The sequence below is a fragment of the Chiroxiphia lanceolata genome, chromosome 1, assembly GCF_009829145.1.
Source record: "Chiroxiphia lanceolata isolate bChiLan1 chromosome 1, bChiLan1.pri, whole genome shotgun sequence".
Classification (NCBI taxonomy): domain Eukaryota; kingdom Metazoa; phylum Chordata; class Aves; order Passeriformes; family Pipridae; genus Chiroxiphia; species Chiroxiphia lanceolata.
In genome coordinates this window covers 86671527-86682238 of record NC_045637.1, presented here as the reverse complement: position 1 = coordinate 86682238, position 10712 = coordinate 86671527, and the positions used below count along the sequence as shown (strand labels likewise).

The 10712-nt window shown below is 44.7% G+C and overlaps 1 protein-coding gene across 6 annotated transcripts; it reads right to left on the bottom strand.

Annotated features, from left to right (window-relative positions):
- Positions 1-316: 316 nt before the first annotated feature.
- LOC116793250 (ribosyldihydronicotinamide dehydrogenase [quinone]-like) lies at positions 317-10438 on the bottom strand. 6 transcript variants are annotated; one of them, XR_004359476.1, is made up of 9 exons: positions 10363-10428; positions 9927-9979; positions 7165-7329; positions 6093-6223; positions 5106-5219; positions 4619-4720; positions 3580-3760; positions 1407-1465; positions 317-837 (listed from the first exon to the last, which is right to left on the bottom strand). XR_004359476.1 is itself a non-coding variant. In XM_032701025.1 (8 exons), exons 2-7 carry the CDS (start codon positions 9931-9933, stop codon positions 3587-3589), a joined length of 693 nt encoding a protein of 230 aa, XP_032556916.1. In that variant the 5' UTR covers positions 9934-9979; positions 10363-10428; the 3' UTR covers positions 317-2874; positions 3580-3586. The 6 variants fall into 6 exon arrangements, 4 of the variants coding, with proteins under 4 accessions (XP_032556916.1, XP_032556995.1, XP_032557073.1 ...); XM_032701025.1 differs by having other exon boundaries at positions 317-2874; XM_032701104.1 differs by having other exon boundaries at positions 317-1465.
- Positions 10439-10712: the final 274 nt, after the last annotated feature.

Genomic DNA, 10712 nt, shown 5'->3' with positions numbered 1-10712 from the left:
ACACTGGGACATTTGTCAGCTAAATAAAGCAAATGTAAATATGGATGTGGTATCTCTGGTGGGCCAATCGTGCAGCTTTGGTCTTTTGCAATCACAAACATTACAGAAATCTTTTGATAACATTTAACTTCTGAGGGTTTTTTTTCTTGTTTTGGTTTTGCTTGGTTTTTCTGCTTTTGAGCTTTGCATTAAGTATGGGGCTGAAGGTATGGGCTGAATGCAGGGAGAAAGATGGCTGAATTTTTAAGAATTGTGTGGTTAAAGAGTTTGCATTCTCATTCAGTGATGTTTTGCCAAGCAGCAAAACGAGGCAAAAAAAGACAGAGACTGTCATTTATTTGCTGGTGTTTAGAGGTCAATGCTGCCAGTTATGACATTCTCTCTTTAAATGAATAGGGAAAATAAACTGACCCAGAAATGCAATCTGAATTTACAGAGAAATCTCTTAATTCTGATTGAGAAGAAAGGAAGGTTATCTTGAAATAGACAATAAGGTCAATACATTTTTAGTGCTTTTTACAATAAATGCATTTACATGAGCAGAAGTCTTCAATTTCAGTATTAATGAAAATTAAATAAGGCCATTAGTTATCTTTTTACTTTAACTGAAACTTGCACTAATCTCAACAAAACTTTTACATACTTTGTACTAAAAATCTCAGCCATCTTATTAAAACTTATAGTAAAGAAAATATAAATACATAAAATGCTCAAAAAAACCCCACGTTTGACATATAGCTGATTTTATTGCCAGCAGGATGAAAGTTGCAGGTTTCATTGCATTACTGGAAAAACTGTAGGGTCTTCTGTCACCTTTACTGAGTTTTCTGAAGAGATCTGAAGAGAAAAAGATTTTGAAGGGCTCTGGAATAATGATTGAGGGGGCAATGAGACAGAAAGTGAAGTTCAGGTTATTAAAGGGAGAAAAGAATTTACCCTAAATTGATGTATAAAATGATGGGCCTTGAGCTGATCATTACCACTGATGGCCAAATTGTAGAGTTACAAGAGACGGAAACATTAGCTAAAGCAAACCATGTTTCAGAGATTATTATAAAAGGAGCAAAGAAAGTCATGGAGTTGACTCTGCATGTACCTCTGGTCCCCTCTTCTCAGTAATGGGATAGTGAGACCGGAGGTGTTCAGAGAAGAACAAGGGTGACCAAAGGCCAATGACTTCTCTTGGAAGAACAACTGAGCAGGACAGGACTCCTTGGCCTGGGAAGGAGATTATTTAGGAGTGGAGGTGATGCACATGTACAAAACTCTGAGCAGTGTGTAAAAGAACAGATGGGACCGATCATTACTGTTGACTGGGAGGAACCAAACAAAGCTACTGGGAACTAGGTGCTTCACCCTCCAGGGCTCCCTCCCCACTCCAGTGCTTCATGAAAGGAAAAACTCACCTGCTGAACTTCGCCAAAATATATTGGCTGCTTGAAGTTGACATGAATTCAAGAGAATGCTAAACAAAATTCAGAACAGAGATCTATTATTTGGCTTTGTAAATATAGAGAAAGTGTATGTACTTCAGGAAATCCCCCAAACTAAATGTAGTTAGCACCCAGGTCAGTATTCATGGGAAGTGCTTGCTATTCCTGGCCTATAACCACTGTGGAGAAAAAACTCAGGGCTGCAGGATCCTTGTTCTGACCTAGCACAGCCACCGTGGATACTTAGATTACATATATCCAGGCTAATACAAGCGCCTAATGCTACCATGTGTTTGGGATCTAGCATGTATCTGCCAAATAGTGTCAAGAAGTGTATCCTCAATATACAGGTCAGTCTATATTAGATTCTTTATCTAACAGTTAAACCCACTAAGCTCTGCAATTGATCCAAAGCAGTAACATTGGGTTTCACACTTGCAACTTCTGCTTTCACCTCAATTTCCTTGTTTCTTGAACAGTCTGGTAACTGTACACAGTGAACATGAGGATGATTCCTCTCCTATGCAATTTCAATATTTGAATTTGTCCTCCACTTTCTCATCAGGTAAGTTGTTTACCTTAAGTCTTCTGGCATGAATCTGCTTTCTCCACAACTTAGATGTATAACACTTTCCCCCTTAATAACTTTCACTTTTCTTTTCCTGTAACAGAGCTATTGAGCCAAAGCAAATTTTCTGCTTGTGTAACCTAAAGACTTTGTCTCACACACCCTGAAGTAGACATCTACAACAGCTTTGGGCAGCACTGCTTCCCAGGGAATGTCTCTGCAGGAGGTGGCAGAGACGGAAGAAGACGGAACAGGAACATGTGACTCTTTCCCTGTGGTAGCACTTCCCAGTCTGGTGTATCAGCTTACACTGTCAGTGCAGAGTCTGGGCTCAGCATGTTTATTATCCAAAGAGCCCTTAAAGAACTGTGAGGCTGGGGTGTGACAAGACTGGCAAAAGAAGGTATGGCAGATGCACATGCTGTATGCAGAGGCCTAAGCGTCATTTGGCAGTGACTCAGGAGACCGTTCCTTATTTGGGCCACTTTCTTTTAATACCAAAGTGCAAAGCCAGCTGATAGGTGAGCTGGTCAAAGCAAGAAGTCGGATAACTAAGTGAGAAACCTGCCCTTGCCATATGCACCAACAGGGTTAACAGCTCTCAAAAATAATCCTGCTACAATTCAAGGTAAAAATCATGGATGTTAAGAGCCAGGCAGTCCTTTTGTCCCACTAGATCCTGATCCATAGACAGACAGTGCTCCTGCAGGTTTTCAGGTCGGCATCCTGCCTTGCCAGCTGCCAGTGCTGGAGATCTCCAAGGAAGCCCATTGACTCTGATGGTGGAGGGGATGCAAATGCCCTCCAGACCCAAACACCAACCCTGACTGGTGTGAAGGGGCAGGAAGCACACAGGATTCCTTTTTGTCTCCACTGAGGGCAACCAAAATAGAGAGGTCCCTTTGATTTTAGGAAGCTACTTAGTTTACAAATGGGAGGTGCAGTCTACAAAGGAAGGCAATTCATGCACATACCACTATACAGTATTTGTATTTGTTTTTCCCTTTTTTTGATACGTGTTGTAGCTTGAACATTGCTTTGTGAATATTTGGAAAAGCACAAGGCTACCCACAAGGCTTTCCAGCTGTCAAAGTCACTGTGCAACTGTACATCCTTTTGCACTGCTCATGATCTGGCTTCATAGCTCATGGCCCTCATGGCCACTCCTGCTCTTTTAAACAACAAGTGTGAGTAAGGGCAGCATATTCCCTGGACAATTAAAAAAAGTGGCAGCTGGTACAAACAGCGTTAAAATAACCTTGGCCATGTACTTTACTGTTTCACAGGCAGCAATGGTATAATCTCCCATGAAATACTATATGTCTTATCAATCACAGTTAGGCAGGATGATACCACTGTTTATGTGAGCAAGGAGAGCTTCACAAAGAGTTTTGCACCCATCCTTCATGAGAATCCCTCAGGAATCAATGAAGATAAATGCTATATTTTCAGTTAAGCTGCTAGCTGCTGTATTCTAGATTCTTAAAATACATTTGAATTAGGAGATTAGCATTCAGGTATTTAGATAGAGCATCCAAAAGAATGGAGAAAAACAATCTTCTCTCTGTAGTCTTGTACCTGAACACTACTTGAAATACCACTCAGGAGAGCAGTTTATGGGTTCTTCCTTCCAAAGAGTCTTCAGACGCTGGGTCCAGCCAGTCAGCATCTCCTTCCTCTTCCCCTCAGAGACATTTTCTGGAGCATAACAGATGTGAGGTTCAAGGACTTTGACACCACAGAAGTGCATGATTCCATGCTGGATGCAAAACAAAGAAAGAAATGCTTCAGGAAATAGTGACTCTTTCAATTGAAGAACATGCATGATTCAAATCTGAACCTGTTTCTCTGACCCAGGATCAGGCAGGTTCTGTAAATCTGTGCATTTATCAGAGAAGGGAAATTAATTGCTTTTACACCAACAGAACTCTTCTCTTTGGCTGCTGTACTCTGTTCAATGTGCAAGGATCAGAGACAGCCTAACATTCATTGTCCTGGTTGAACATCCTCAGATTGTTCCTGAACTGCAGTGTCTTTCACATCTACTTCCAAATTAGGGGTTTGGATTTTTTTTTAACCTTTGCCCTCTGGATGAAGGCTACTACTGCCTGTGGAATCAGCTCAGCTTGCCATTTTCCCTCTGCGTATTTCTGAATTCAGTGTCGTGCTTCATGTTTTTGTCACCTTTATTTGGGAGCTCTGGAGCTGGACAGCTCCTCAGGGGCAGGCATCTGGTAACTGCAGGGGGTAGGAGATCATGAGTGACTCCCCTCCTGCCCTGCATCCTACATCGGGTGACCTTGGGGAACAGAAATCCCACACCCTGGAGATAAAGGAAATCCTGTAACATCAGAGAAACTGAAAAGGCTGACAGCATAAGCTGTCTCCAAATTCTAATCTGGAGGAAGGGGCACAAACCAGCTTTAAACCTTACTGGACTTTTAAAGTAGTCTTGAGATTTTAGGGCCCTGTTTATAACCTGCAGATGCTTGGAGCGGGCAACTTAATAATTATTTCTTACTATACTTCATATGAAATAAACAATATAGGAATTTCTAAAAATAATTTGGACAATAAATATTGAGATATACAACAATGAAATATTCATACATTATACCTGCATGGGCCACAGAACATAGCGAATATCACCACCGATACCTCCATTTGAATACATTTCTTTGGTTCCTCCAGTGGTGAAAGAAAACAGGGATAATTTGTCCTAGAATTCAGAAAGTGGTGCTTCAGTTAGACACGTTTAAAGAAGAGTGGCTGAACAATTCAAGAGATATTCATGGAAGCCTGGACAGCATTGATTTCTAGAAGAGGGAGTGTCCTCTTCTCTCCCAGACCTTACAAGAACTGGCAGTTCTGAGGCAAGATCAGTGACATACAACTAGACAGTTGACTGTGTGTCCAGGCTTTGAGAAGAGACAGGTTAAAAAAAAAAAAGAATTACATGTCTGACACCCTTGTGTGAAGCAAGGCTGATGCATTATTTCAAGACAGCGAAAAGTCAGAGCTTTAAACAACTGCAATGGAAAAGAAGGACCATTGCCCAGAAGAACATTGTGCAAACCTTGACCTTAATAATCTCAAAAACATACCTGGAGCAAACCACCATCATAACACTTTGACAAATCATAAGCAAAGCCTTGGACCAAGACTCTGTCCATCCAGCCCTTCAGGATCGCAGGCATGCTGAACCAAAACAAGGGAAACTAGGCAAAGAGTAAATTACCTGGTTAGCACAGAGAGTCTGGACCACCCTTAGACCTGGTTCACAGGCCAAATCCTATTCTCTGAGTCTGTTCAGATCTCGCACCCGCCTTCTTCCAGCTCTCTGTCAGCAGAGGCAGTAACTGTGCTTGGCAACAGGACCTGAAGTGCTTTCTGATTGTAGGAGTCTGAGGGCCATATCTCAGCATCCACAGCACACTAACACTAGGATGCATGTGAGAGCTTCCACCCAGATTAAAGTTGGAAAATGATGAATCAGGAAGGTGCCATTTAATTCAAACTTAAGACTGTACAGAATCACTGTACAGAATCCTATGTGTGAAATGCAAAGGCAACAGATGATCTAATGCCTTATTAGCAGGACTGACATCAGGTGACCAGTTCTGATCTGACAGTCTGCTGACAAATGCTGGGGCATCTTAAGATAGACTTACTTTCTCACCCTGATGATATCATGACTCCAAATCCCTTTATTGAGAAGAAAACTACTACTTTAACACTGGGACCCTTAGTGTATAGATCTTCCAGTTAGCCTGTGGGACTACATCCCAAAGCTATCATGTCTTAATTGCATTATCTTGAATGCTTTATGGACTGTTTTTCCAGGAAGCATCACTATCACTAAACCTTTGTACACACTGCAGCACAGAAGAAAAACTCTAAAAGCATTACCACATTTGGGTTAATTTGAGATAGAAACAAAGTGGAAACTGGACAATCACCACTGTCTCTACAAGTGGTCAGTTTAGTCTGCAGCAAATTTTGAATGACTTTATGGTGTCTTTCAGAAGCTTTTTCTTAATAAATAAGAGATAAAGTGAACAACATAACTGAAGTCTATTTAAAATAATAACCTGAAAAATCAGCAAGTCTGCTTCCTGCACCTTCTTTTGCTCTTCAACCAGATCTTTGGACAAACCTCCCCTCTTGTAAGCTTCCCAGGTCTCCACACCATAATTGAACGCTTCTGAGTTGTGCAAGCGACCTGTGGGTAGAAGTGAAGTCATTCCTTGCCCTGTGTCCAGCACCAAGTCAGATAAGACTTAACTACAGGTTGCCATCTACAGCTGTAAATGGAGTCACTGCTTTCCATTTTTCCCCATTTCCTTTTCTTTGGTGGATATTCAGCATCATCACAGATGAAGGTGATTTGATTTTAAAGCGGAGAGGAATGTAGAGCCTTGGAGTCCTAAACTTTCACCTTCCTGTAGCAACATACCAAGTGCAATATGAGGACCTAAGCTTGGCTCAGGACTCTGGTGATGGAGGTGGATGATTTAAGAGAATTGTGCTAATTGTTCTGCCTCTGCCTTAGGGTTTACTGAGACCATCATGCACTCCTAAGCACGATGGAGCTGCTTTCCAGCCTCTGTAACTGGGAAACTCGGCAGGTGCTGGGGAACCACTATTGGCTGTCTCTGCTGATCCCACAGCAATTGGGTGAGCTGATTCAAGGATGTCTGAATCAAGCATCCTTGATTCCTGTCTGTCGCTTCAGCTGGCAGATCATCAGCCTCTAGCAGAAGACAGAGGCAGTAGCCTTGTGAACTAAACTGTAGCAAGTCACAGAATGGTATCTGAAGACTTTTCCTCCCCACGAGAAATGGACTTCAGAGATTGACTGTGGACATGTGCTAATGAATTTTTCCCTCTCAGTAATCTGACTGGGAGACAAAGTTCATGTTCAGGAGTGGACTTTTGGAAATGCTGTCTGGTTATATAGAAGTTTCTTATTAATGAAATAAGTTTCTTATTAATCTCTTGATGGTGCAAGGGCTGGAGCACCTCTCCTATGCAGACAGACTGAGACAGCTGGGTTGTTCAGCATGGGGAAGGCTCCAGGGAGGCTTTTGTCAGCCTTCTGTTCCCTAAAGGGGGGCTTACAAGTTAGTATTGTTGATAAAGTTGTATTTTGGCTAGTCTCACCAACAATGTCATTTCTTGTTGCTCTTGGCTCAAACTGCATTGCATATAAATCCGACACCGTGACACTGCAGCCCTGCTTGGTCAATTCTTCCACAGCAATCTTCAACAAAGATCCGTTGAAGGACTTGGGCTCTTGATGTGCATAGACTATCAGGACCTTTTTCCCTGGAGGCAGAAAGAAAACCAGAAGACAACTTGGAATACAGGAGGCAGATGCAGAACAATTTGTGGAGCTGGGGCTTGGTCCTTCCTTTTTCTCTAGTGTGTTTTCCAAGTGGCCCAAAACTAGTTGGAACAGAGTGACAGTGGCAGGATTTGACTCCTGCTCAGCAGCAGTGAGTGACTCCTGAGGCATTAATCGCTGAATGCCCCCAGCCCAGCAATTCTTTGCAACACTGGGCTTTCCTAGGTGGAAGTCAGTGGACAGTGGATGTGGTCCACGGCAGGGCAGCACTACTCAGTGCTACACTACTCAGTCAATGTTTCTGTTGCTCTGATTCCACTATCCCCACAAAGCAGTGCCAGCCTAGATTTCCTCCAAGTGTTGTGGCAACAACTGAAAGCTCAGAGTAACTTCCCACTGCAACGTGGGATCGCCTCATCTTCCAGTTCAGTGCTGCGCAAGTGACGACATCGGGGTAGATGTTTAAGATGCCACTGCCCCATTTCAGCATCACAACAGTGACTTCAATAGAAAGCAACAGGATTTTTTCTCAGAGATTAGGCTGTCTAATGTATCTCAAACTGCTGTCAAAGTGGATTCAAGGTAAGCTGAGTAGCCAGGCAGATATGTTGGGATGGAGCTTTTTCAAGGGATGTAAAAAGATGTATTGGAGCTTACTTGTTCAAGATTTTACTGAATATGGGCTATTTTAATAATTCTCTTAAAAATCATTCATGAGTGAAAACAAGGAAAAAATGAAATACTCTGTATGGGGTAGTAATTGTTTATACATAACCAGAGATAGAAATCGCCAGGGACTGTTGAAAATGACTGGATTTACAAGACATGCAGCTCTTGGTTCCTGACTGCCAACACTAAGCTTCAAGCATCTCCTAAGCTCAGTTTCTCCATGACACAGCTCCTGATGTACATCCCAGAGCACCACCTGCTAAGTGACAGGCAAGTTTAGGCTGTTAGGGATAGTTTAGGCTGTTAGAGAACCCGAGCTGAATGTTTGAAGAGACAACAGCTCATTTTTAACCTAATTTACAAGTACTGACTCTTTCTCCAGGGACCATAGTGCCCATGAAACAAGAGCTTTGCAAAAAACATTATTAAAACTTGCAGGTCAAACACTATCATGAATTCAAGGCACGTATAAACTCTGAAACCCCTTGCTCCATAGCTTAGTCTGGAACATCAGGAGCAGTGACCTCTTTGCTGCTTTGCTGTTTCTGCTGGCTCTCAGCAAAAAGGGAGCTCAGTACCTGGAGATGCCAAAATTTCCAAGAGGGGGTAAGATTGATTCTGCAAAGCTGATGGATTGTTTTCCTTTCGCTGGAGCAAAGGGCACTTGGACACAGTGTTTGGGGAGACCGGAGTTATCCGAGGCATCACTTACTGAAGTGATCACTTACCTAAGGCGACTCAAGGCCCACACTAAGACCTTAAATGATCTCATCTGGGAGCTGCTCTATGGTGATGACGCCTCCCTTGTCGCCCATACAGAAGCAGCTCTGCAGTGTTTAACATCCTGCTTTGCAGACGCTGCTGAGCTCTTTGGGCTGGAAGTCAGCTTAAAGAAGACAGAAGTTCTCTATCAACCTGCACCTCAGGAAGTCTTCCATCATCCCCATATCAGAGCTTAAATCAGTCCAGCAGTTTAATTACCTAGGTAGCCTCATCTCCTCAGATGGTAAGATTGATGGGGAGATAGACAACAAGTTAGCAAAGGCATATAGAGCTTTTGGAAAACTCCATAAAAGAGTATGGCGTAATAAACACTTGAAGAAAAGTACAAAGATCAGTGTTTACAGAGCCATAGTGCTGTCTACTCTCTTATATGGTTCTGAATCATGAATCATCTATCATCTATCGCCACCATCTGCGTCTCCTAGAACACTTCCATCAGCGCTGCCTCCGTACAATCCTGAACATCCACTGGTCAGATTATGTGACCAATACATCTGTTCTAGAACAAGCAGCAGTTACGAGTATTGAGGCCATGCTGATGAGAACACAGCTGCAATGGGCAGGGCACGTCTCAAGGATGAAGGACCACCGCCTCCCTAAGATCTTGCTTTATGGTGAACTTGCCACCGGCTGCCGCAAGAGAGGAGCCCCGAAGAAAAGATACAAGGACTCCTTGAACCAACATCTCAGCCTTGGCCATATTGATCACCATAACTGGTCTACTCTGGCCTCAAATGGGGAGGCCTGGAGACACACCATCTATAATGCTGCTGCTTCCCTTGAGAACACGCGCAGGATCACTCTCGAGGAGAAAAGACAACGCAGAAAGAATCGTGCCCTGCAGAATACACCACCTAAGGAGTCTTTCTGCTGCGCCTTTTGCAATGTCTATCTCGTATTGGCCTCATTAGCCACCAACGTGCTTGTAACAAACGTGGACAGAGCCTTCCTAAATCTTCGTTCGCGAAGTGTAACCATGACGATGATGACTTACTGAAGTAATTTCAGTGGTTTGAAAAAGTAAGACCTCAAAGTCACACCTAAACACAGCAGCGAGGCCCCATCCCTGAGGTGCCCTTTGCCCAGGCCTAGAGTGAGCAGCATTTTTATTCGCATTTCCTCTTACCTGCCATTGTCCGGGAGCACTGGAGAGCTTCTCTCCTGAGAATCTGGTATGGCCTGAGGACTCAAAGGAGAGACGTGCTAGTGAGAAACACCAGGAATAGGTGCGAGGAGAATCGCTGTTGCAGTGCGAAATGTACCGGGGTGTGTGTTTGCACACACACTCACGCACAGGCTGGCACTGGCCAAGCACGACCTGCCGGGAAGGGCCGGGCCGTCAGCGTTCCCTGGGAGCGCGAAGGGTGCCTCTGGCTTTCGGCCCTGGCCCTGGAATTCGCCTCCGGCCGCCGGCCCGGCGCTGGACGGCCGCGGCACGGCCGCCTCGGCCCGGGGCTGCGCCGGGGCCATCGCGCCGCTCCCGGTCTCGTGCCGCCCTCTGGAAAGCGTTTTGGGAGCGGCCCCCGGATCCCCGGCCCCAGAGCAAGCCGGGGTGCCCTCACCTGCTCCTCGGGGCCCGGCGCACACCTGCGGCGGGGCTGGGAGCGGCTCTTCCCGGCGGCCCCGCTGCCCGGGCCCTGGGGCAAGGCCAGCGCGGGGCGGGATCGGGATCGGCACCGCCCGCGGCCGCGGTTCCGCTCTAGTCCGCGCACGGCCGGGTGCTCGTCCCCGCTGCTGTGACCGCAAGTGACACCTACATCATCTGTGGGGTTATTTTTTTTTTGGTTCTCTGGTCTTCTACAGGTACAGAACTCGATCTTCATTTCTCCCCGTGGTGGTCAGCAACGTAGTGTGTGAATTCCTAAACAACCCACGTACCCGTATCTGCTCTTCCTAGCGGGAGCCATAGTCC